General features: G+C 41.5%; 1 protein-coding gene and 1 long non-coding RNA gene across 7 annotated transcripts in view; one reads left to right on the top strand and one right to left on the bottom strand.

Moving 5' to 3' along the window:
• Window positions 1-1,354: 1,354 nt before the first annotated feature.
• The window catches only part of LOC127545847 (zinc finger protein 420-like), a 330,731-nt gene continuing 304,567 nt past the window's right edge, over window positions 1,355-27,518 (bottom strand). For 3 of the 6 annotated variants that reach the window (XM_051973342.1, XM_051973340.1, XM_051973341.1), the window contains exon 5: window positions 20,427-26,027. In XM_051973342.1, the coding sequence (XP_051829302.1) occupies window positions 23,056-26,027 (2,972 nt within the window). In that variant the 3' untranslated portion in view covers window positions 20,427-23,055. Of the gene's footprint in view, window positions 3,901-12,136; window positions 12,233-12,554; window positions 12,682-13,337; window positions 13,424-13,570; window positions 13,753-13,945; window positions 16,048-20,426; window positions 26,028-27,518 lie in introns of those variants that run through there. The other 3 variants (XM_051973344.1, XM_051973345.1, XM_051973343.1) reach the window with 3 other exon arrangements.
• On the top strand, window positions 14,001-20,249 carry LOC127545882 (uncharacterized). Its single transcript, XR_007949846.1, has 2 exons — window positions 14,001-14,091; window positions 18,942-20,249. It is a non-coding gene; the product is annotated as an uncharacterized LOC127545882 (long non-coding RNA).

Here is a 27,518-nt window from a genome sequence, read left to right on the forward strand (position 1 = left end):
AAGATACAGGACAGGTAAAAGGAAGGGGGGTGGGGGGGAGGAAGGGAAATGAACTTTTGGTTAGATGAAGAGAAATAGAAACAGAAGGAATACAACTATCAGAGTATGCTACAGAACTGAAAGTGGGTATAAACATCGTACTTTATTAAGTTTGGAAGTGAAGAGAAAAACAGAACAAAGGGGAGATAACTAGATGGGATAGAATTTTTTTAGCAGGGCATGTGAGTAGGCAGCTGAGAAAAAAGGTTTCAGGGACAAATTGAATATGAAGTATTGAGGGACAGGATAAAATTACCAGAGTGATGTCTTAAAGTAGACAGTAGGAGATAGAACTGAAAGAAAAATTAACTTTAAATAAGTAAAGAAACTTTTTCTGTGAGACAAGAGGGGAACAGATGCTGCTGCTAAAAATTTTAACAGATTATAATACTATCATTTTCTTTGACTTATAAACTTAATAATACAAACAGTACAACTAAGCTGACTATACAACTGCTAATACTCAAATAAATAAATATCAAAGCATGAAATGACAATCTATTAATTAGTCCCCTGCAAATCTATTAAGACTCTCCATTTTTTTTCCCCTCCTACTACTGTAATCACATTATAATGGCTCTTCTGGTCACTAGCTTCTGATTTTTCCTTTATTCCATAAAGACCTTTCCTGATTTTGTCATTTTCCTCAAAGTTGTTTCTCTCAATCATTTTCAAATATTCCATTTAAATTAATGGAATTTAAGAGAATGAGTATAACCTATTTCCTATAGTTGGCCACTTAAGTTTCTTCCATTAATTTTTAAAATTACTAATAATACTGATACGAAAAGTTTTGAACAAAGGTTTTGTTTTTGATAACAACTTAGAAATATATTTCCCAAAAAGGAATGAAAATGATAGAAAAGGTTAGCACCTAAAAACCTGATTTGATGTGAGCTGGAGTTGCTACTCTAGGAGTATAACATCTGGAAAGTTCTGATCAGGTTCAGGGATGGGAATGAAATTAGAAAATCCCTGTGACCTGTCTGGTGATTGTAGGTAAGGATAGCTAGGAATCCTATTAGTTTAAGAGAAAAGGGACTGCAGGAGAACAACACAGGAATATTCTCTGCAGAGCCCCAGGCACTATTTACACCAGGAGGTAAGAGATTTATAAAAAGAATGGGAAGAGGGGGTGATTTGGGTATATTAGACCTCAGGTTGACAAGAACTGCTTAGATTCTATTTTCTTAGACTCAAGTCATCCCATTTATTTATGGGGATATAGGAAGGAGATGCCTAGGTGTTGAGAGAAAACAGCTTGAAACAATCACTAAAGGGAATTAATATTTATCTGCTTCATCTATGCCAAGGGTTCTTAACCTTAAGTCCACGAATTTATTTTAAAAAAACTCATAACTGTATTCCAATATAACTCATTTCCTTTGTAATCCCATGTTTTATGCATTTTAAAGGCAGAGTTCTAAGGAATCCATAGAATTCAGTAGACTGCCAAAGTGGTCCAGGACACAAAAAAGTGAAGAACCTCTGATCTACAGGGTTTTCCTTTCACTTGAATCCTTTAATATTCAGTAAAAGACTGTAGCTCTGGCTGAAATCCTTTTCACATTCATTCTATACATAAGCTTCTCTCCAGTAAGAATTAACCTGATGATTAATGACAAATTATCGTGGAAAATCTTTGCTTATTTATCAGGCTCTTTTCTCCCATATGAACTAATACTGAGTGAGGTATTTACTCTGGAGGCAAGTTTTCCCTCAATCATTACATTCAAAAAGTTTCTCTTCAGTTTGGATTCTCCACTGTTGAGTAAGGTGTGAACTGATGAAAGGGCTCCTCGAGTTCAAAAGGCTTCTCTCCTACATGAATACCCTGATGTTCATTAAGTCCTGTGCTCCATTTAAAGGCTTTCCCACATTCATAAGGTCTCTCCCCAGTATGAATTGTCTGATGTTGAGTAAGCTGTGAGCTCTGGGGGAAGGACTTTCCACATTCATTACATTCATAAGATTTCTTTCCAGTGTGAATCAACTGATGTCGAGTAAGATGTGATCTATGGCGGAAAGCCTTGCCACATTCATTACATTCATAAGGTTTATCTCCAGTATGAAGTCTCTGATGTTCCATAAGTCCTTTGCTCAGGCGGAAGGCCTTGCCACATTCATTACATTTATAAGGTTTCTCTCCAGTGTGAATTGTTTGATGCACAGCAAGTTGTGTCCCCAAGCGGAAAGCCTTTCCACATTCACTACATTCATAAGGTTTCTCCCCAGTATGAATTCTCTTATGTCGAGTCAGCTGTGAGCTCTGGGGAAAGGCCTTTCCACATTTATTACATTCATAAGGTTTCTCCCCAGTATGAATTATCTGATGTTGAGCAAGTTGTGAGCTCTGGCAGAAGACCTTTCCACATTCATTACACTTGTAAGGTTTCCCTCCAGCGTGAATTATCTGATGTTGAGTCAGCTGTGAGCTCTGGGGGAAAGACTTTCCACATTCGTTGCATTCATAAGGTTTCTTTCCTGTATGTATCATCTGATGGCGAGTAAGCTGTGAGCTATGGCGGAAAGCTTTCCCACATTCTCCACATTCATAAGGTTTATCTCCAGTATGAAGTCTCTGATGCTCCATAAGACCTGTGCTCAAGCGGAAGGTCTTCCCACATTCATTACATTTATAAGGCTTTTCTCCAGTATGAATTGTCTGGTGTTGAGTAAGCTGTGAACTCTGTCGGAAGGCCTTCCCACATTCGTTACACTTGTAAGGTTTCTCTCCAGTATGAATTGTCTGATGTACAGTAAGTTCTGTGCTTCGTGCAAAGGCCTTCCCACACTCATTACACTCATAAGGTTTCTCTCCAGTGTGAATTCTATGATGTCGAATGAGCTGTGAGCTATCACGGAAGGCCTTCCCACATTCGTTACACTTATAAGGCTTTTCTCCTGTATGAATTGTCTGATGTTGAGTGAGTCCTTTCCTCTGGCGGAAGGCCTTTCCACATTCATTACATTCATAAGGTTTATCTCCTGTATGAATTGTCTGATGTCGACTGAGTCCCGTTCTCTGGCGAAAGGCCTTCCCACATTCGTGACATTCGTAAGGTTTTTCTCCCGTGTGAATTCTCTGATGCTGAGTCAGCCCTGTTCTCTGGCAGAAGGCCTTTCCACATTCGTGACATTCATAAGGTTTCTCTCCTGTGTGAATTCTCTGATGGCGAGTAAGTTTTGAGCTCTGAGGAAAGGCCTTCCCACATTCATTACATTCATACGGTTTCTCTCCAGTATGGATTCTCTGATGTTCAATAAGTCTTGTGCTCAAGCGGAAGGCCTTCCCACATTCACTACATTCATAGGGTTTCTCTCCAGTATGGATTCTCTGATGTAGAATAAGATGAGTGCTCTGTCGGAAGACTTTTCCACAATCATTACATATATAAGGTTTCTTTTCTCCAGCAGGCATTCGATGATTTTCAATAAGGTCTGAATTATAACTAAAAGACTTAACACATTCCTTAAATTTGGAAAGTATTTTCTTTGAGGAGATTCTATTACATTTTCTTAGGTCTGAATATAGTCTGAAGCTTTTCCTATGTGTACCACATTTATCGGGATTCTTGCCTATGGATACTCGCTGCTGTGGGAAAAGAACTGGTCCTAGACTAAAGCTTTTGCTATATTTATTATACTCATGGCCTCTCACCTTATTGGGAGGCTTGATCTTTACTGGTTTAGCACATGTTTCTTCGTTGTTCTGCTGCTTTTCTAACCTGGAATCCCATTCCCAGACTTCTAATTTGGAAGTACAGGAACCATTCTTTTTGAGTCTTTCCCCAGATGACTCTTTCATAGTGAGGACCAGCTTTGGGGCCAACTCCTTGATTTCATGCCTTGTCTCCAAATCTGAAAGAAATAAAAGCTATAAATAGCTATTCTCTGCTGTTTTTTCCCCTCAATTACACATAAAAACAATTTTAACTATTTGTTTTTTAAAACGTTGAGTTCCAAATTCTCTCCCTCCCTCCCATACCTCTCCTAGAGAAAACAAGAAATTTTGTACAAATTATATATATATGTAGTCATGTACAACATATCTCCATATTACTCTGCTGTTTTTTAGATATTTTGCATATTCTATTGAAGAAAAAATATTCTAAAATATAATAAAACTGAAACCATAATTATGCTTTATAGTGGTTATGACAGTATTTCACAAATCTTAAAATATATCACATAATAACTCTATACATTAGTTACTACATATTACAAATGAAAAGACTGAAAACCAGACTGATATAATGGCTTTCCCAAAGAGTCAATGGCAATACACTGAAAGCAGAAGAAGCTCATCTGCTTTTTCCATGATTATAAAAGATAATGGTTGGGAACAACAGAATAGCCACTTTCAGGCTAATATAGAAAATGAACACAATGTAATGATTTTATTTTTGATATTTCTAGAAGAAATAGATGCTTATTTTAAAAATTACAACTTAACTTTTTGCTTTTGGGATCAGTGATTTAGTTTTGGATTAAGTTTGTGTCAAGGACTGGGTTGGTTTAGGGCTTTTTAATAAGTCCCCCTCCCCCCAGGGGATCATAAAGGAAGATGAACTCCAACAATAGTAAGAAACACCTGTGGGTTCCATTTTGGATAAAATTTTGGTAGCATGGTACTAGGGGCTGTTTGCAATTATGGGAATGACTGAACAACATGTAATTGAGTTATATGACATCTGACATAAATCTGCAGGAGATTTAACTGGTGATCTGTGTTGGCTCTAATTCAACTCTTCTCATTACTGCCAATTGAAAAAATTAAGGCTGGCAAGTACATTTTTGCCATATCTTTTTGTTGTTGTTTTTACAGAAAAATCTGTCATGTGTTTTGTTTAGTTAGTGTTTGCAGATTCTATAACCCTGATTTTTTTTTAAAAAGAAAATGCAGCCAGACAGAAAAACTGGTAAAAAGCTACATAGAGTTTAGAATGTTAGAAAAGATAAATGAAGTTTCATATTTTAAGCAGCTGCCTCAGTAAGCAGAACTAAGTTCTACTTTATGCTTTCAGTGGGAGATTAGGTTAAAAAGTAAGAAATGACCAACAGGATGATTTCAGAAAGGCCTGGAGAGACTTACACGAACTGATGCTGAGTGAAACGAGAAAGGCCAGGAGATCATTATATACTTCAACAACAATACTATAGGATGATCAATTCTGATGGACTTGGTCATCTTCAGCAATGAGATGAACCAAATCAGTTTCAGTGGCGCAGTAATGAATTGAACCAGCTACACCCAGCGAAAGAACTCTGGGAGATGACTAAGAACCATTACATTGAATTCCCAATCCCTATATTTTTGCCCACCTGCATTTTGGATTTCCTTCATAGGCTAATTGTACAATATTTCAGAGTCGAACTCTTTTTGTACAGCAAAATAACGGTTTGGTCATGTATAATTATTGTATATCTAATTTATACTTTAATATATTTAATATCTACTGGTCATCCTGCCATCTAGGGGAGGGGTGGGGGGAAAGAGGGGAAAAATTGGAACAAAAGATTTGGCAATTGTCAATGCTGTAAAATTACCCATGCATATAACTTGTAAATAAAAAGCTATTAAAAAAAATAAATTAATGCTAAACTAGATTAAAAAAAAAAAAGTGAAAAACCTGCAAGATACTTTCCCCCTGTCACCTCATCTTTGTCCACATTGAAAATACAGAAATAAAGTCAGGTAATTAAAAGTGTGTAGAACTGCTAAAAATATATACATCTTAGTAGATGCTAAAGGTTTAAAGATTAAGAAGATTGGAGATTTAAGGAGTCTGGAGAGTAATCATTTTCTCTAAGCAACATATGCTGAACTAAGTTAATGAGTTCTGGGGTACCATTCTAAAATTTAAGGAAAAATACAAATTTTATTCATTAAAGTTTTAATGGTAAATGGTAAAAACGGTAAATAATATACCCTACTCTTCTACCTGAAAGACTAATGGTGTTATTGTTTTAGTGTAATGAAGGAAGGCAGCTAGTTTGAAAGCAAACCCAGAATGAAAGGGAAAAAATGAAATTAGTTGGCAGTTTAATGTCCTTGGATTTAATACTTCCTTGACCACGAAGAGAGAAAAGATTCTTTAAGTCAGAGACTTTCTAAGCCCTGCAACCCAGCTCAGAGACCCTTGTACTCTGACTCTGTTAACCCCTCTCATCTCAGATCAGATCCCCAATTAAATATGCCAGAAAAAAATACTGGAAAAATACAGAGAAACCTCAGTTACATTCTGTCTCAGAAATTTACTAGCTCTGTGCTTTTAAATTATCTCTGTTTACCTCATAAAAAAGGCTTATAGAAGGAAAATAATAATGGTATACCATCTCCCAGGGTTGTTATGAGGACTGAATGATAATTGTGAAGGGCTTAACACAATTGCATTAAGCAATGCCTGTTAGTTGGTAAAAACTAAATGTTAGTATTTTGATTATCCTTATTATTTCTTCAATTGAATGTAATTACTCCATATCTGAAACACCTAAGGTGGGTTTTAGATGTTATTTGTATAAAATAATAAATGAAATAAGACTTATGATTTTTATATGGAATTAATATGGAAATGCATTCAGTTGAATTGATGCCCTCTAATTAGAATAAGCTTTGTGTTTTAAATACAAGTTATTGTGCATGTTTGTCTCTAAGTTCTCTTTTATTATGAACTTGAGAGATCATTGTATCAGAAATGCTATTAGACAAATAACTATTTTTACCTATTAAATTGTGGACTGAGGTGTTAAAAGAATGATTAGCAAAAGATATTTGAAAACATAATATTCAGTGGAGTATATTTTGTTTTAAAGCAGATAATCAATTTACTCTAATAATTTTTGTTTGAAAAATTTTGGCTATCCCTTATGAAATTATGAAAATGTACAGTGTGGTTTAAAGATGTAAGTTCAATACATTCATATGGCTCAACTAACAGAAATTTGGAATGTCTGAAACTCCAAAATGTAGTTAGTTTTAATTTGTAAGTAAAAAATAAATGAGATGGACAGAAGCAGCTACACTCAAAGAAAAGCAGCTACAATGGGAAATGAATGTAAACTGCTTGCATTTTTGTTTTTCTTCCCGGGTTATTTCTACCTTCTGAATCCAAGTCTTCCTGTGCAACAAGAGAACTGTTCAGTCCTGCACACATATATTGTATCTAGGATATACCGTGACATATTTAACATGTATAAGACTGCTTGCCATCTGGGGAAGGGGGTGGAGGGAGGGAAGGGAAAAATCGGAACACGAGTACAAGGCATAAGGTTGTAAAAAATTACCTTGGCATGGATTTTGTCAACAAAAAGTTATTAAAAAAAAGATAAATGAAATATTAATTATTAGAGAACATGAAAAAATTAATCACATTCAAGCTCTAAGCTATGATAAGTGACACTTGGCTGTTTAAGATAAGAACTTTTGGGATTATAATTTACTGTTGTTTTGTTTTACAAGCATAATTGTCTGAATTGTTAGAGTCAACAGCAGAAAATGACACATGGATGTCAGTTCCTAGAAAATGTTTGAGGACAACCCTGGCAGGGTCTAAGGTGAAATTCTCTTGATTCAGTTTCCTCATTGTGTTATTTCCTTTCTCAGAATATGCTGCCCTGTTTTCAGAAGTAAGGGGCAGCAAGTGGGCCATGCCCTGGGTGTGCTATAGCAACAACCCTTTTTGCTCTGGACGATCTTGCCCTTGGGAAAAATGAGGGATTTAGGTCCCCTTATTTGGCATCTATCACATGCTCACAATCAGTACTCTTCACCACTGACAGATAACATGCTCATGTTTCCATGACAGAATTCTGGTCCTGTGCACCCAAAAGTGGTCACAACCTCCAATTCTTGAAACAGGGACTTCCCATGGCAGGGTCCCAAAGAGGGCTTTACCGTGCCAAAAAACGTCAGCCATGAGCACTCTGAAGACCTACTAAGAGTGACTGTTGTGGGCCAACCCCTTCCATGTCTATAAGTGAGCCCAGTGTCAGCAGCACGAAGCCCTTCTTGTGAGATGGAGGCTTCCACTTGCAACATCCTCCTTCCTCACTCCAAGATGAATTAAACCTGTCTGTAGTCTGACCCTCCAGTCTCTAGCCTGCCCTGTTTTGGCTCTGAACCCCCACAGGTTAAAAGCTGGTCTTGGTCCAGGTGATACCTTTCTGAATCGTAAATTTTCCACCTGGTTAATCCCATGAGTTGCTTTTGGTGCTCAATACTACATGAATGGCTGTCAGATAAGACTTAAGCCTGGAATCAAATGGAGCTAAGAAAGTTTTTGGGGGTTTCTTTTTCCTGTTATGATATATATCAAGTTAGTCTGTGCTCTTGAAAGGACAAGGCTTGATACTGTTTTAAGTATGTCCTTCTTTTTCTTTCCACAACAAATTTCTGTAATCAGGGTGAGTGAGCAGTAGAAAATTTTTATATGTAATTATTTTCCCAATTTTTAAGTTTTTGTCTGATGACTAAAAAAGATAAAAGAGTTCATTTTTACAATTTAGACCCTCATGAATTATTTTAAGCTTTTTAAATATCAAATACAAAGTTTCGGTTTAGATAGTTTTGGTAAAGATAAAAACAGCAAATGGTATATAAACATTGAAATTCTCTGAAGTTTCAGGATAGGAGAAGCAAATTTAAGAGACCACTACATTGGCCCAAATTATTATGGCAGATTTTAACCTAGGAACTACTAAAAATGATTTGGAACTAGAGATGCAGAGGGCTTTTGATACCTGTCCTGACAATAAGGCCTATTACAAAAAGTCCAAGAGATTTCTAGGGACCAGCTGACGACATGGGACATAAAATGGGCTAATTAAATGGATTGGAGGAGCGAGTCAATAGGACACAAGGACATTGACGATGTTAGTTAATACCGATGATGATCGGTATTGTATTGTTTTGGTTTATGTTGAGTTTTCTTGGTTACCTTGGTGACATGTGACTCTCCCTTCTCCAAAATGGTTCATCGTGAACCTCCTAAGTAGTTCAATCTGAAAGCTGACTTCTGAAACTGTGATGATGAATTCATGGAAAATCTTACAGATTTGCTTAGACAGAACTGATTCACGGGGGAATTTCAAAAGGGGGAAGATCGAGGGAGTTGAGAGGATTAGGGCAGCAAGTGATTAACTGAATTGTGGGAACTTCATCCTATGACTCAGTTATAAAGCTAGCTCAGTTCTTTTTCTATTCAATTATGGGTGTAGCTCCAAGTCTGTCTTGTAAGAAAAGTTTAAATGATTATGGGAATTGGGAAAAAAACATTACTGCACTATTTGCCTCCAGCCCTGCGGGGAAGGACACACTCACCTGCAAGAGCTAGCTCAGAGTTTGGGGGGCTCTGGAGAAAAGTGGGGAGAGGAGAGAGATTAGCCTGCCCGCCAAACTGAATGAACAGAGCGCCGGGCTGACCTCGGGTGAACGCCCCTGAAGCCTGGGCAGTCTCCCAGCGCCACACACCCTGAATTGTCAGAAGGAGATTCTGGAGATGACCTGCAGGAGCAGGTGTCAGACCCTGAGGGGAACACCTGGCCTCCCAACCTGCCGCAGCTCCACTGGGCTGCTACAAGCCCCACAAAGTGCTCACAGGCGGGTGTCTGGGCTGGCCGTAGGGCCCTGCAAGGAGGCCTGCCCTGAAGAAGGCGCCGTGCCCCACGGATTCTCTAGGCCTGACCCGGGCAGCCTCCTGAGCTGGACATACTATTCTCAGATGCAGCAGGACGACCCTTTGAGCCTCGTTCAGCAGGAAGGCAATAAGAGCAGAGCGACCCTTCGCTAAAACCTTACATCACACTGACCAGAAATCCGGCTCCATCCAAAGACGGCGCCAAGTTTTCTCACAATTGCTGAAAACCAGCACAGGCTCCTCCTCCCGAATCGGGGGAACTGCACCCCTCCCAACTTGGAAGGGCCCTGCGTTCTCCCCCAGTTAGAAATCACTACCACCGAATTGTGAACACATCCAGCCATTCTGGAGAGCAATTTGGAACTATGCTCAAAAAGTTATCAAACTGTGCATACTCTTTGATCCAGCAGTGTTTCTATTGGGTGTATATCCCAAAGAGATCTTAAAGGAGGCAAAGGGACCCACATGTGCAAGAATGTTTGTGGCAGCCCTGTTAGTAGTGGCTAGAAGCTGGAAAATGAATGGATGTCCATCAATTGGAGAATGGCTGGGTAAATTGTGGTATATGAATGCTATGGAATATTATTGTTCTGTAAGGAACGACCAGCAGGATGAATACAGAGAGGCCTGGAGAGACTTATATGAACTGATGCTGAGTGAAATGAGCAGAACCAGGAGATCATTATATACCTCAACAATGATACTGTTTGAGGATGTATTCTGATGGAAGTGGATCTCTTCGATAAAGAGAGCCTTAATTGATCAAAGATGGACAGAAGCAGCTACACCCAGAGAAAGAACACTGGGAAATGAATATAAACTGCTTGCATTTTTGTTTTTCTTTCCGGGTTATTTATACCTTCTGAATTCAATTCTCCCTGTGCAACAAGAGAACTGTTCGGTTCTGCACACATATATTGTATCTAGGATATACTGTAACCCATTCAACATGTAAAGGACTGCTTGCCATCTGGGGGAAGGGGTGGAGGGAGGGAGGGGAAAAATCGGAACAGAAGTGAGTGCAAGGGATAATGCTGTAAAAAATTACCTGGCATGAGTTCTATCAATAAAAAGTTATTTAAAAAATTAAAAAAAAAAAAAAAAGAAATCACTACCACCCAAGCTGCACTGTCTCTTTAAATACATACAAAAGCGCCCCAACCTGCACTGGGGGACATCTGGTCCCAGGCCGCTTAACAGCTGCATTTGCTCAGATCCCCCCTTCATGCCCTCAGTCACTGCACTTCTCACTTGCCTCGGGGCGAGGAGGAGATAAAGGCAGGGGGGAAGAGAAGGTGGGGAGCCACCCACGTGTGTTGGGCTAGAATCGGGGTCACCCCTCGGCGGGGGAGAACGATGATGAGGGGCTGGAGCTCAGACAGGGAGAAGGTGGCATCTGGGAGCCAGGGCTGACCGCGGCCGGCCCCCCTGTGGCTCCCCAGGAACCGGGCCCTCCCAGACCGGATTCCCACTCAAAATCCACTATGCAGGAAATCAGTGACGGACACAGAGAAGCAATCTCCTCCCTACAAGCGGGAGGGGAGTGAGAGAGCCCCAGAGACGCTGCAACGGCTTCAGCCCCAGAAAAGCTCCCAAGAACCACAGCCTCCCAGAGGCAGGACTCAAACCCAGACCTCTCTCTCCTGAGCTCTTTTCTTCAACTAGGAAAACGCACCCAGGGATACTCCCCACCTTCGGTCCAGCCCGGCCAAGATGCAGGCCGCCAGCGCGTCCATGATGGCGAGAGCTTAGAAATGCGAGCCCGACTATCAGAGGGCTGAGGAGCAGCAGGCACAGAGAGGGAGCCCCTGGGACCTGCTGGGGGAGTCACTTCTGGGAGCGAGTATGAGCAAAGGACCAAAGGGACGTGGGCCCAGGGATCCCTGCAGGGACCAGGGGCACTGGGGCAAAGGAGCCATCGGCTCTCCTACAGTCCCAAGGGAAGCTTCACTTTAAACTCTGAAAGGAGAAGCGACCCAGGGCTGGGGGCGGAAGTCATGGCCGGACGGCCCCCCTTCGGTGCCCTCATTTAACCATAGCCCATGGGAAGCCTGAACTGCAGAACACACAACAAGGGGCAGAGGGCCCCGATGGGACACGTCTGCTCTCACTGGGATGGAGCGGCTTTCGAAATGAGAAAGGGAGTGAATGGGTAAGGCAGGGGAGGCTGTAGAGGCTTGCTCCCAGACTGGGGGTGCCCCCCATGGGGTCTGCTTCCCTGAAGCACTGGGGGTATTCCCCCCCTCAGGGAGTCTGCTCCCCAGAGAAGCACTAGGGATGCCCCCCCACGGAGTCTGCTCCCCTGAAGCACTAGTGTATCCCCCCCCAGGGGTCTGTTCCCCAAAGCACTGGGGTATTCCCCCAGAGAAGCGCTGGAGGTGCCCCCAAAGGGTCTGCTCCCTCAGAGAAACACTAGGGATGCCCCCAGGGAGTCTGTGCCCCCGGAGAAGCCCACTCACCTGTGCCGCCAACACCGGGGCCGCCTCCCTCCGGCCTCCACGGGGCTTCCCCTCGCTCCAGCTGAGAGATCACAGACGGCTTGGAAATGCTGAGTCCTGCTCATTGGAAACAAGGGAAAGTTGGGGATGGGAGCCCGATGCAGTCCCAGCCCTGCCTCTTTTGGAAAACGGGGACAGGGAGAGCATGTCTTGTGTGCAGGGGAGGGGGCTGGGGCTCCCTGGGGAGAGCCTGACTCACAAAGAAAATATCTTCTCCCTCTGCCCAAAGGATGCGGGGAGCACCACCGAGCGGCCACTCCGGGGGGGCATTCATGGGGCCCACGGGGGGCGTTTCTGGCCAACCTCAAGACCTGGGGGAGCAAGGTCCTGGCTGACCCTGCCCACAGCCCCCAACCCTGTCCCGGGGAAGCCTCCTCACCCAGGCCCACCAGGTTCTGGTAGTTCTCCAGCATCACCTCCCGGTACAGCTCCCTCTGGGCCGGGCCCAGCTGCCCCCACTCCTCTGGGGTGAAGGTCACGGCCACATCACCGAAGGTCACTGACTCCTGCAACACCAAGGGACTCATCCATGGATCCGCCGGCCTCCAGGCCAAGGGACAGCCAGGGAGCGCTGCTCCGTGCTCGGGGGCTGACCCCGATGCTAATTCATGCAACAGAACCACTGCAAGCCCTCCCTGCTCGGGCTTTCATGGCCCTGCCCTCCAGTGACCCCCATTCTCTCCCGGAAAAGTGGGTCTGGGAACTGCTGCCCAAAGGCGCGGGGGGCCGGGTTTAGCCGCTGCAGGACCCCCCACAGGGCTCAGTGTCTGGCTGACCCCACTTTGCCTCTGTCCCCCGCTTAGACTGGGGGCACCCCGAGGGTAGGAGTCCGACCATAACCAGATCAGAAAGGGCGGAGCTGGCCTCGGTCCGGGCTCTCGGCATTCCCAGCAGGGGGGCTCAGACTTTCCCCGGGACAAGGCCGGCTGCTGCGCCCCTCCTCCCCACCTTTCTGTGCTAGTCGCCCCCCTCCCCAATCCCCCCCGACAAGGAAAGGCGGAACCGCCCAGGGACCACCGCCCTCCAGGAGCCCGGAGCTCCGCGCCTCTCAGCCAGCCCACCTCCCTTCACCTCCGGGTTCCGGGGGCTCCAACAGCCCGGAAATGCTCCCCCAGACCACGGGCCACCTGGGCCTGTCCTGGCAGCCGCCTCTCCAACTCACCTGGGGGGGCCAGGCTGTCAGGGGAACCGGGGCCATCCCGCGGCCAGCCAGCTGGCGCCTCTGGGGGAAACGCGGGGTCGGGAGAGCTGGGGGAGAACAGGGAAGCTTGAGCTGGAGCCCAGGGACCCCCCCGCCCCGCCCCCCAAGGTTGTAGCCTAAAACAAACGGGGGGCTAATCAATTACAGCCTCAGGATGCCCTGCCCCCACAAACCCAGCACGTGTGGGGCACGACCTGCAGAAATGGAGGCACACCGGCATCCGCGGGGTCAGTGGAGGCCGCCCCACCCCGACTCAGCTGCGGACCGGGACAAGGGTCCCCAAAGGGAAGGAATGGGCTGGAACCCGGGAGTTGGGGAGTGGGGCGGGGTGAGGGTGAGACCAGAGCAGGGCCCCTCCAGAGAGAGGCTTCTGATTGGCTCAGAGACCGCGCCCCTCCCAGAAAAACCAATAGATGCGTAGGTTCTGAAAGGGGGCGGGACCACGAGGAGCTAAGAGGCGGATTGCGCACGCTCGACTCGCCCCTCCCCTCAGAACCAACCCCCGGCTCCTGAAGAGGTGCTCTCTGTTCCCCGGGTCCAGGGCATCCCAGCCCCCGGCCGCCACTCACCGGCTCGAGACGCGGGACTCGGCCCCGACCCCGACCCCGGCAGAAACTGCGGTCTGGGCAGACCCGAGGCGGGCCGAACACTGAGGACGCAAAACAAGCGGAAGCGGAAATGGCGCGACTTCGACTTCCCATTCCGGAACTTACAGGTCCTGTCTCTGTGGCAACCGGGGCTGGGTCGCGAAAGGCATGCTGGGAACTGTAGTCCCAGCGTCGAAGCCCTCCCGCCCCCCCTTTCCAGGCAGACGAAACTGAGTCACGGGGCCGGCAAGCCCCGGGTCTCCAGGGACAGCCCCTGCTCTAACCCTTCCGCTGTTCCTGGGATCCCCAGACCGTCTTCAGTACTTTGCCCATCTCCAGTTCCTCTCCAAATCCCCTCGTCTCCTCTCGCTCTCTGCATACGCCCATTCTCCCCTCTGACCCTGGTACCGACCCGGCCCCTCCTGCCTAGCTGGACAAGAGCTGCGGGGGTGAGCTCTGCCCGCCCCCGTCTCCCCCCGGCAGCCGCTAAAGTGAGGCTCCTAAAGCATCTCCCCGTCACCTCAGCCCCAGCCTGGATCGGACATTAGCACACCGCACGTTTCCCCCATTCCTCGGCTTCTCTCCGCATTTTTCCTGTACCCTCCCTGCTGTAAGGTCGTTTCCCTAACGCGCTGCTCCAGCGGCGCTGCCAGCTTCTGTCCACGAAGCCCCCCAGATTTCCACCTGCACCCACCTCGCTCCTACTGCTTCCGGCGTCCGTCTGTCGTCGCTGTCCTTGGTGGCGGGATTTCCTCACCCCGGCATTTATGGGGCACGGAGGGTTGGGGGGGAATGATCTTATCAGGTAGTTTTCTTTCTGAGAACGTTCAAACTCCCGTTTGTCGCTGAAATCGGCCTTTTTATGTGTGATTAAGGTCAAGATTTGCAGAGTTGCTGCAACCCCGCATCTCTAGCTCCACAGCTCTTCAGAACAGTTCCATTTCCCCCTGTTTCCTAGTGGGGGTATTACTCAAATGTTCCCCTTCTTCCCCTTTTTTTTGGTATCTGAGGCTCTTTCTCCTTGTGGCTTACAGAATTGAATTGAATTGTTAAAAATTTAATCACTCTGTGTTTTGGTCCAGCAGCTTTGGTTTTTCGTTTTTTGATTTTGTATTTTGGGGAAAGGATGATCTGTTAATTATTCCAACTAAAATTTTACATTTCATGTTGAGAAGATCTGAGCAATTCTTTTGTTATTATTTTCTTCATTGTTGTGTTAAGGGTTTTTTTTCCCCCTATTATGTTCTTCTAGGAGATTCATAGTCCTTAGGTTGTCTAGTCATCCAGTCTTTGAGATCAGTATGTTTTGCTTACATAGCAAGTATGTGTATGTATATTTTAATGACAATTGACTTTTGCTCCTTCCAGATTGCCTTTCATTTATTTACTTGCATTCTCCATCTTTTGTTCTCTCATTTCTTTGGTGAAGCTTGTCCTTGCAGTCAAATGCTTCTGATGTTGATTATTTTTGTTGTGTGGGTCAATTCTTTTCTCAAGGACAGCATGGTGATTCTCATCCCTATTGCCTCAAATCCCACAGGAGCCTGCCTCAGAATTTCCTTTCTTTTGCTATTTTTATTACAGATGCCCAAATTCATTTACCATCACTCCTGTCAACTAACATTTACCTAGAATGTATTACCTGCCAAACACCAGGCCAAGCCCTGTTCAAGTGTTACTTTATTTGATTCCATTAACCTCGGGAAGGAGGGGCTTTTATTATGCCCTTGAAATTCTGAACTCTGGTCCCAGAGGCCCACCCAGTGCCCACTTACTGCCCCAGATCTGGAGATCACGTGTCCCTCCGTGGCTAGGATTGTAACTACTGATTTATCTGCTTCTGTTCAAGGTCTTTGAGTTTTCGTCTCCCCCCTCCCCCAATCCTTGGAAATTTCAATCTCTACACACACACACACAATACATTCACACACACGTACACATTCTCACACTCATGCTCTCACACACAGGCACACACACACACTCACACACGTACACATTCTCACTCATGTTCTTACACACACACACATTCACACACACGTACACATTCTCACACTCATGCTCTCACACACTCACAGGCACACTCACACACATATATAAATACACACGTTATTCACGCAGCTCTCTACAACTGGATTTCAAAGTCTTTGTTCTGGCTTTTCCATTTCATATTCTTCTCTGAGCAGAGGTAACACTGAGATGAGAAACACCAAAGTGGGGTCTTTTCCTAGGAAACAGCTTTGTGAATTTAGGAGGTCTTGGGATCTGAGGTGTCACAATTTTAGCTGACTGGCAGCAGGTCTGACCTTTCTCAGAGAAAACCAGATTAGAAGTATAATCTTATTTTGGCTTGGCAGAGTCCGAGGCCTTGATGGAGACAGTGAAATGCCAATTCAGCAGTTACTCATTCTAAAAATATTTTGTTTTGATGTTATAAATATCAGCCTCTCAAAATATAATAGATATAACTTTAGGTTCAAAACTGAGGTTTGGTGTTTCTTGTATGGAGGAAATAAAAATATATCTCCTATACTTCATTTAAATTGCATTGTGAATACCTTTCTCTTTCTCCCTCAAAAATTAAGTATATTTTCCCCATTTTTGGAGAGATCCTTTAAGTAATCTTTCTGGGTAATCCAAAAAGTAAAAAAAAAAAATTGAAAAATAGAATTTGATTTTTTTGTATGGTGTAAAATTGTCTCAGGGATGAATAGGATCTTTGACTATGGCCTACAAGCAGTGACTCCCTTAGTAAGAGAGGTGGATGGAAGGGATACAGTCTCTGTCATACTGTCCAAAATAGAACTTATTTTCTTTCTCCCTAAATTTGTTTATCCTTCAAAGTTCTTCATTTCTGTTGGGAGCACTGCCATACATCTACCCACACAGATCTACACATGGAGTCACCTTCACCTCAACTGTTTTCTCTCAGATTTTATTAAAAACTTGTCAACTCTGCCTTCACAAGAGTTATCAAAGAGCCATGGGAAAAGCCAAGAAGCTGGATCAAATTATGACACTGTTGCTTACTGCCAGGGCAACTAACCTTAGGGGGAAACAGCTCCTTGGGTTTCAGTTTTTTTAATTGTAAAATGAGGAAAATGAACTAGATGATGTAAAAATTTCCTCTAGCACTGACTTAATGATATCTCTCTCATTTCTATTTAAATTTTTTATTTTCAACTCCAAATTTCTCCCTTCCTCCAGCCCTCTCCCACCCACTGAAAAGAAATGACACCTACCATACATATGAAGACATGCAAAACTTATTTACACATTAGCCATGTTACAAAAAAAATGAGTGAAAAAATATGCTTTAGTTTATAGTCTGCCAATTCTCAGTAGAAGTGGCTAACATTTTTTTTTTTATCATGAACCCTTTGGAATTGTCAGGGATCATTGTATTGATCTGAATAGCTGTCTTTCATAATTGATTATCATTGTAATATTGCTGTTATTGTGTACAATGTTCTAATTCTGCTCGCGCCACTTTGTATCTTCCCATACAAGTCTTCCCAAGTTTTTCTGAAATACCTCTTTAGCCATTTCTTACAGCACAATAGTATTCCAACACAATCATATATCCCCTATCTCTAATTAATGGGTATCCTGTTTCCAATTCCTTGCCACCACAAAATGAGCCAATATAACTTGTTTTATATGTAAAGATCTCCTTTTATTTTGGTCTTTTAAGGGTTATAGACTAGAAATAATGGTCCAGTATCAATGAGTATGTAGTTTTTTAGCCTTTTGGACATAGTTCCAATTTATTCTCCAAAGTGGTTGGACCAGTTGACAATTCCACCAACATGCATAAGTCCACTTATTTTTCACAATATTTCCTCCAGCATTTGTCATTTCCCTTTTCCATTGTATTAGCCAATTTGATGGTTTTGAAGTGTTACCAAAAATTTTTTATTTTTATTTCTCTAATAATTAGTGATTAAGAGCATTTTTTCATGACTATTGAAAGCTCTAATATCTTCTGATAACTGACTGATCATATATTTTGACCATTTATCAATTGAAGAATGGCTCTCATTTTCATAAATTTGGCTCATTATTTCCTAATGTATTTGAGAAATGACTTTAGAGAAATCTGCTATAGTTTTTTTTTATCAGTTTTCTCTTTCCTTCTAATTTTCCCACATTACTTTTATTTGTGCAAACCCTTTTAATAAAAATTATCCACTTCATCTCCCACAATATTTCATCTCTTGTTTAGTCATAAATTCTTCCCTTTTATCAAGAGATCCCAACAGATAATTTTTTACATACTCCCCAATTTCTTTATCACAATGTATAAATCATGTTGAACATAGCTTGGTATATAATGTGAAATGTTGGCCTAAGCCTTGTTTCTAGCAGTTTCTGTTTTCTAGTTTTCCCAGTTTTTGTTGAATAGTGATTTCTTGGCCCAATAGTTTGAATCTTTGGGTTTATCCAATACCTAGATTACTCTGGTCATCTATTTCTATACACTATGTACCTCATCTATCCTATTAATCAGCCAGTGTATTTCATATCCAATACAATATATTATTGATTACTTTCTTGTAATGTAATTTAAGATTTAGTACTCCTAGACCACCCCTTTTTTCACCAAAAAAAAAAAAAATTCATTTCTATTCCAGATCTTTTTTTTTTTTTGATGAATTTTATTTTTGTAGCTCTATAAAATAATTTTTGGAACTTTTCTATGGCAATAAATATTTTAGGTGGTACTGTCATTTTTACTGGATCAGCCTTCCCACAAGCATTTGTTTTTTTCAGTTATTTAGATCTGATTCTATCTGTCTAAAATGCTTTATAATTATGTTCATATACTTCCTGGGTATATCTTGTCAGCTAGATTCCCAAGTATTTAAGCTGCCAGTAATTTTAAATGGAATTTCTGTCCTTCCTGGTTCTTATGGTTCCAATGTCAGTGATGGAAGTGGCTGCTGAAAGCACCATTTTCTCTTTTGTCTTTCCTCCCCAGATGTAAGATTCATCAGTGACACTTTATCTGGGTAACGGAGAGCCATGCATCCACATGTCCCCTCGGCTGAGCCGGAGTCAGAGTGCTACTGTCAGCTGCTCAGGCTCATCAGACACAGCATGTCACGGGAAGGGCTCCAGCACTCACGCATTTCAGTTCTTGCTGCACCTGGGAACATGATGCTCCACTCAGGCCCGATGGCTGAAAGGCCATCATCACGTTGTTTAACTCCACTTTGGGTACTGGCTCCTTGTACCCAACTCCTCCCACAGCTTTTTCTTAGAGTATTCTGTCGACCTAGCTCCATCTTCTCTGTAGTGGCTTGGTCTGAGCCCCAGGTCACCTCGTGCCCCCACACCAGCTTTTCTGTGGGTCCTACTCCACCCCCCCAAGACTGGAAGCTCCTTGAGGATAGTGTCTGTTACTTGTAGCCCAGCCCTCAGCACGGCACCCGGCCCATAAATGGCACTTAATTAATATTACTGAATTGCATGTTGGAGAGGTAAGCAGTGGCCATGTGAGGGAAGGCCTAGAATTCTATGGTGAGGAGCTCATATTCTCTCTCAGAGGTAAAGAGGGAATGATAGCTGGAACTGTACTCTTGAAAGATTATTCCGTCCATTTTACACAGGATAAATTGAAGTATGAAACAGAAACAGCAATTCCAGGGCTTGGATTTGGCCCCAGTGAGTTAAGAGACAGAAAAGGGGCTAAGTCAAGATAGCAATAGCATTTTCACTGACTTCTGCCCACATTCCTCTTTAAGCAACTTTTAAAAAAGTACAACAGAGCAAATGCTAAGAGGGAAGACTAACAAATACTGACAGTGAGCCATTTTTCCAGCCCAGGCCTACCTAGGGAGACGGAACAGTTTACAAGCAGAGACTTGAGAGCACAGAACAGCACCAGTAGTGGGCCACAGAGGAAGCTGTGGCAGCTGCAGCAGAACCGGTAGCAGGAGCACTCAGGACCCAAGGAGGTGAAGGGCACTGAACACTTGACCAGAGAGAGATTACTGAGGAATCCTGTGCTAGCCTGGACACAGGAGTGGACACCAGTGGACAGCTCTGGTACCCATCACCCAGATCTAGGGAGCAGTTTCAGGAACAGAGGGGTTTGGGGGCTCACATGGGTTACAGCTCTAAAGCAGAGAGAAGCTGAGGCTGAGGGAAGAGACTGCCCAACTGTGAAATACTAGGGCACAGACCAGTAGGGCAGTAATTGTCACTCTCCCTGGATCACACCACCTTGGAAACCCTGATAATTTACAAAACTTAAGACCGAGCTGTGAAAACAAAAGGACATAAAGTCTGAAGCTCAGGTCAGTCTTCTCCACCATCTCCCTTAGAGGTTAAAAAAAATAAAAGCCCAACTCTTTAAAAAGCCATTATGGTGATAGCTCAAGATCCCCACACCCCACCGCCCCCCCCCCCCAAAAAAAAAAAATCTGCAATCAAAGCCTGAAAGAAAAATGCAGACTGGATATAAGATAGACAAGAATCCTTCCTCTCCCCCTCAAACATTTATTGAAACCAGTGCTATGAAACAAAGACCTGCTTCCTTTAGAGGTTTTACTGATTCAGATTTTCTCACATTCACTACATTCATTGTGGTTTTCTCTTTAACTTACATTAAAAAAATTAACAATTCTTCATAAAGCATTTCATTATACAAAGAACAAAAAAGGATGATTTCATAGGGCCCATTAACTTCTGTTTAACAGAGTTTGCTTCTTTAGAGCATACACAGAATTTAACATGCTAGAAACAAAATTGCCTAAAATATCTTTTTTTTTGAGGGAAACTTTTAAAATATTTTAACATTCTTTAAAAAAAAAAAAAAAAAACTACCATCCCCAGGTTATTTCTACCTTCTGAATCCAATACTCCCTGTGCAACAAGAGAACTGTTCGGTCCTGCACACATATATTGTATCTAGGATATATTGTGACATTTTTAATATGTGTAGGACTGCTTGCCATCTGGGAGAGGGTGTGGAGGGAGGGAGGGGAAAAATCAGAAGTGAGTGCAAGGGATAATGTAAAAAATTACCCTGGCATGGGTTCTGTCAATAAAAAGTTTATTTAAAAAAAAAAAAAAAACTATCATTACTCACAAACTCACACCAACCAGAAAAAGTCTTTCGTCATAACAGATGTAACTTAATTTCCTCCCCAGACATAATACCTATGTCTAAAAATTTATCTAATTGTATATCTGTAGTTTGGTCACTGTTTTGACAAGTGTCTTTCAAAGTTATTTTATTTTAAATTATTGTGATCATTATGTAAATTGGTTTCATGTTTCTGTTTACTTCATTTTCCATGAGTTCATACAGGTCCTAATTTTTTCCAAATTTATTGTGATCATTATTCCTTACAGTTCAGCAATTTTCATTTCATTCATATGCCAAAATTTGGTGATTTCCTACAAGGTGGACATCTGCTTGAGTTACAATTTTTTGCTACAACAAAAAGTGCTGATGTAAAAACTTGTAAATATAGATTCTATGTATCTCTGATTTTGGGGGATAGAGAGTGAGATTAGATCAGCAGTTTAGTAAATATTAGACTCATGTCAAATTGCTTTCCAGGATAGTTGGACCAACTGATATCTCCCTTAATAATGCATCAGTATTATCTTACCACAGTCCATCAAACAATGTATATTTTTTATCTAAACCTTTTATCTTTAATTCTATTCATGAAGTTATCCATTCTTATGAATGGATATGAATGTCTTCTCTACAATAAGAATTAATTTACAATAAGATCAATAAGTGAGCTAGGTGGAATCAGGATGACTCATCTTCTCGCTTTTAAAAATTTTATTTTAAAAATCTATTTTTTAAAAAGGAGCTGGCAAATAGTAAACCACTCTAGTATTTTTATCAAGGAAACCCCAAATGGAATCATGAAAAGTTGGATATGACTGAAATGCACAAGTTCTGTGCTTTGAAGGACTTTCTATATTCATCAAAAGCAGGTTTCTCTCTCCAGTATAGATGTGGAAAAATAAGGCATCTGGAAGAATAACTTTCCCTAAAAATTAAGTTTTTCTAATGTGAACTCTTATGTTGAGGAAATGTTCTCAGTTGAAAGGACTTATATTAAACTGCCCAGCAACATTTATCTGTCATAAGGTGTGTGCTGACAAAAACTGCTGATATTCATTACATTCATAAAGTTTCTATCTCGTATGAAACATATTTTGCTGAATGAACTATAGTAGCATCACCTTAAATACTCTCCCACACTCATTTTTTTTTGCTTTTTGCTGAGGCAACTGGGTTAAGTGACTTGCCCAGAGTCACACAGCTAGGAAGTGTTAAGTGTCTGAGGCCAGATTTGAACTCAGGTCCTCCTGACTTCAGGGCTGGTGCTCTATCCACTGCACTGCTTAGCTGCCCCCATTATCTTTCTAACATGAATTCTTTAGAGAATAAATTCTGTGTTCTAATAGAAAACTGTCTCACATTTAATGAATTTAGGTTTCTCTCCATTATCAATTAGCTGATATACATAAAGTTTTCTTTTTTGTCAAAAACCTGAAGATATTCATTACTCATTTGCAAGGCTTTTCTTCAAGATAAATTCTGATAGCCAATAAATTTTAAGCTTAGGCCAAAATGCTAAGTAAGATAATACCATGGTCAATATGGCCTTGCAGAAAGAGCTTGTCTCAAAGTCAGAAAGATTTGGTCACAAGTACCACCACTGACACACATACATGTGTTTACCTGGAGACATCAGCTGGTTTTCCCAAGGCAGAGGAGGCACAAAGCCCAATTCCATAGTTTCTTCCTCAAGTTTCCTGCATCAACGAAGCAACAGGTCCAGTCCCTAAGCCTGGCTCTCGTGAGTTTTTTAAAGTACACTATAGCTTCTCTCAAGAGGATCTTTCCACATTCATTACATTTCAGAGTTTACTCTAACATCAATAGTATGGCACCCCAAGTTGTCAGCTCAGATGGAATGCCTACTCACCTCCAATATACTTATCGAGTTTCTCCAGAATGAACTGGCTGATGTCAGAGAGAAGCTCCAGACTCTGAAATGCCTCCCCATGTTTGTATGGTGTCTTTCAAGTAGGAACTGTCTGATGTTGAATAAGACTTAAGTTTTGGCCAAGTTCTTGTCCACATTCATTAGGTTTCCCTCTAGTATGAATTGTTTGATGTGCCACGAGATGTGGCCTCTGTCGGAAGAACTTCCACATTCATTACATTTATAAGGCTTTTCTCCCAGATGAATTCTCCGATGGAGAATAAGTTGGGAGCTCATTCTGAAGGCCTTTCCACATTCGTTACAGTCATAAGGCTTCTCTCCAGTATGACTTCTCTGATGGGCAGTAAGATGTGCAGTTTGGCGGAAGAACTTCCCACATTCATTACATTTATAAGGTTTCTCCCCAGTGTGAATTCTCTGATGGAGAATAAGTTCTGCGTTTCGGCAAAAAATCTTCCCACATTCATGACATTCATATCGTGTTTCTCCATTGTGAATCTTCTGATGTAAAGTAAGACTTCTGCTTCGGACAAAGACTTTCCCACACTCACTGCATTCATAAGATTTCTCTCCTCTGGAATGAATTCTCTGGTGCTGAGTAAGATCTGAACTCTGGCGGAAGGCCTTTTCACATTTGTTACACTTATATGGTTTCTCTCCAGTATGAATTCTCTGGTGTGAAATAAGATGTGCATTTTGCCGGAAGAACTTCCCACATTCATTACATTTGTATGGTTTTTCTCCCAGATGAATTCTCCGATGGAGAATAAGTTGGGAGCTCATTCTGAATGCCTTTCCACAATCCTTACAGTCATAAGGCTTCTCTCCAGTATGACTTCTCTGGTGGGCAGTAAGATGTGCACTCTGGCGGAAGAACTTCCCACATTCATTGCATTTGTAAGGTTTTTCCCCTGTGTGAATTCTTTGATGGAGAATAAGTTCTGTGCTGCGGCAGAAAGCCTTCCCACATTCCCCACATTCATATGGTGTCTCTCCAGTGTGAATCTTTTGATGAAGGGTAAGACTTCTGCTCTGGACAAAGAGCTTCCCACACTCACTACATTCATGAGATTTCTCTCTTCTAGCATGAATTCTCTGATGTTGAAAAAGGTCTGATTTCTGGCGGAAGGCCCGTTCACATTTGTTACACTTAAATGGTTTCTCTCCAGAATGGATTTTCTGGTGTGCCTGAAGGTTTGTCTTCTGTCTAAAGACCTTCCCACAGTCATTACATTTATAAGGTTTTTCCTTAAGATGGATTCTCTGATGTATATTAAGTTGTGAGTTCAACCGGAATGCCTTTCCACATTCCTTGCATTCATGAGGCTTCTTGTCAGCATGATTTCTTTGATGGGCAGCAAAAAGGGCAATTTTATAAAAGAACTTTCCACATTCATTACATTTATAAAGTTTCTCCTCAGTGTGAATTCGTTGAGGGAGAGTAAAATCTGTGCGTTGACAGAAAGTCTTTCCACATTCATATGGTATCACTTCAGTATGAATCTTCTGATGAAGAGTAAGACTTCTATTCCGGGTAAAGGCCTTCCCACATTTGTTACATTCATAAGGTTTATCTCCAGTATGAATTCTCTGATGTTGAGTAAGGTCTGAGTTCTGGCGGAAGGCCTTTTCACATTTATTACATTCATATGGTTTCTCTCCAGTATGAATTCTCTGATGTATCTTAAGGTTTTTGTTCCGATTAAAGACTTTCCCACATTCATTACATTTATAAGGTTTTTCTCCAAAATGAATTCTCTGATGTATACTAAGCTGTGAGCTCAGTCGGAAAGCTTTCCCACATTCACTACATTTGTGAGGCTTATCTCCAGTGTGAATTGACTGATGTTCAATAAGTTTTGCTTTCCTGTGGAAGACCTTTTCACATTGATTACACTCATATGGCTTTTCCCCACTATGAATTCTCTGATGTTGAGTAAGGTGTGAACTCTGGTGAAAGGCTTTCCCACATTCATTACACTCAAAAGGTTTCTCTCCCATGTGAATTCTCCAGTGAAGAATCAAGTTTCTACTCTGGCTGAAGACCTTTCCACATTCCTTACAATCATAAGGCTTCTCTCCAGTATGACTTCTCTGATGTACAATAAGATGTGAATTCTGGTGGAAGGACTTCCCACATCCATTACATTTATATGGTTTTTCTCCAGTGTGAATTCTCTGATGAAGAGTAAGTTCTGTACTTCGACAGAAAGCCTTCCCACATTCACTACATTCAAAAGTTTTCTTTTTGAATGATCCGCAATCATTACATTCATATGGTGCCTCTCCAGCATGAATTTTCTGATGGAGAATAAGGCTTCTACTTCGAGTGAAAGCCTTCCCACACTCATTACATTCATAAGGCTTCTCTCCAGTGTGACTTCTCTGATGCACACTGAGATGTGCACTTTGGCGGAAGAATTTCCCACATTCTTTACATTCATATGGTTTCTCTCCAGTGTGAATTCTCTGATGGAGTATAAGATTTCTGCTTCCTCGGAAGAACTTCCCACATTCGTTACACTTACAGAGTTTTTCTCCAGTATGAATTCTCTGATGTTGAATAAGCTCTGTGCTCTGACAGAAAACCTTGTCACATTCACTACATTCATGAGGTTTCCCTCTAAAATGAAGTCTATCATTTTCAGTAAGATCTGAATTATAACTTAAGCAGTCACTAAGTTCATTATACTTTAAAATATTACTCTTGGAAGAAGTTCTCTTATATTTTTTTATATGGGAGTTTAAGCTTTTTCTATAAATATCACATTCCCAGAGACTTTTTCCTATGCTTACACCCTGTGGTGGAAAAAGTATTGGCCTTGATATGAAGTGTCTGCCATTTTTTTCATGTTTATTACCTCTCACTTCATCTGGAAGTTTGTTTTGGATCATTTTTATTTGCTGGTATAGTTTTTCATTATTAGTCTGTTGTCTTTCTGACATGGCATCAAATTCACAGACTTCTTCCAACTTGAAGAAATATGCACTGTCGCTTATCAATCTTTCTTGGGATGAGTTTTCCAAAGAGAAATCCCGTTTTAGATATGATTCCTTGATTTCCAATATAGTCATCAAATCTAAAAGAAATTAAAAACATAAATATTCTCCAATCTTCCTGCTCTCATCTATGTTCTCTATCAAAATTCCATTTGAAATGAATGAAAAAACAACAACCCACCAATAACCTAAATTTATATCAGGAAGAGCTTGAAGGAAATTATGTAACAAACTTACAGAAGTTTTTTACATGTGAATGTTTTCAGGCAAATAAATATATATTATTACTAACATTATTTAGCATTAGGGAGGCAAGTTACTTAGAAAACATAAGAATCACTTTCATTTTTATTTCTAGTAATAAAATCACACACAAAACTTAAAACAAACATAATTTCCAAAAACCAAAAAATATGGGGGGGAATTGAACTATCTAGAAATACATAAGTGACTCTATGTGACAAATATAAAACAATGATCCATAGCTGAAATAAAGCCCTAAAGAATTAGAGGCCTTTAAAGTTTAGGAATGACACAAATTAAGAAAGTACAAAAGACAGTATATACTCTAAAAATAAATTACTATTTAATGCAAGAGGTTTATCCATAGAACGGTACAAAATCAAGAAATTTATGAGAAAATATTAAAACAGGAACAGTACTAGGCATATTGGGAAAAAACAACACCCACAATAAAAGATGATATCAAACCCCAAACTTTAAAATCACTACAAGTGATCTCTGGCATAAAAATCTGATAGTTGCTTAAAAATGAAAAAGAAATCTCACATTCTAATGAAGAAAACAATATATAAATAAGTAGAAATTTAAGCCAGGAAAGTCGGGAGGCAGAGATCAAAAAGGGAAAATTTTCTAGGCATACTGGACAGTCAGAAAACCTATTACGCCAGAGATGAAGTGTCATATGTGAGAAGTGGCAATCAGAAGCTGTCATATGAAGGATGATGTCAGACAATGAAGACTTCCAAATACCAAACACAGGATCCTATATTTCATTTAGGAAGTATTAAAGAGCTAAGGAAGCAGGAGACCCTATAGCATCTACTCCACAACATGCTGCAGAAATGAGGGGCTAGCATCATAGTAGTATCTTTGGCCTCCATTATGTAGGTCCCTTATGTAGGTGACCAGATCAAAAAATAGGATCTTATTTTACCTGTCAGGAAATCAGAACCAATGACTAGTTTTTAAAAAATGAAGATCTATATTAATCTAGCAAGACATATTCTTTCTAGCTGATACCACATTATTCCTTGTCTGTTAGATAAATAACTCAAAACTATCCTTGGAAACTGGGCATTTATGTCTTTCCATTGTTTTTGGAATTTATCTTTTATCTCATGATTATAACATGAGATACAAACTACTTCTTCAAGCAACCTACATTACATAATAACCAAGTGGTTTCAGAAAGACTCCACCTAAACACAGAAAGTGACTCTCTTCCTCAGAAGAGAAACAGGACCTTTTCTTTAAAGTTAATAAAACTGGAGAACAAGAGTCCCACAAGTCCACCTTGGTAGAGCTGAGACCAAGCAGCTGCTGGGACA

This window comes from Antechinus flavipes, chromosome 1 (assembly GCF_016432865.1).
Source record: "Antechinus flavipes isolate AdamAnt ecotype Samford, QLD, Australia chromosome 1, AdamAnt_v2, whole genome shotgun sequence".
Lineage (NCBI taxonomy): Eukaryota > Metazoa > Chordata > Mammalia > Dasyuromorphia > Dasyuridae > Antechinus > Antechinus flavipes.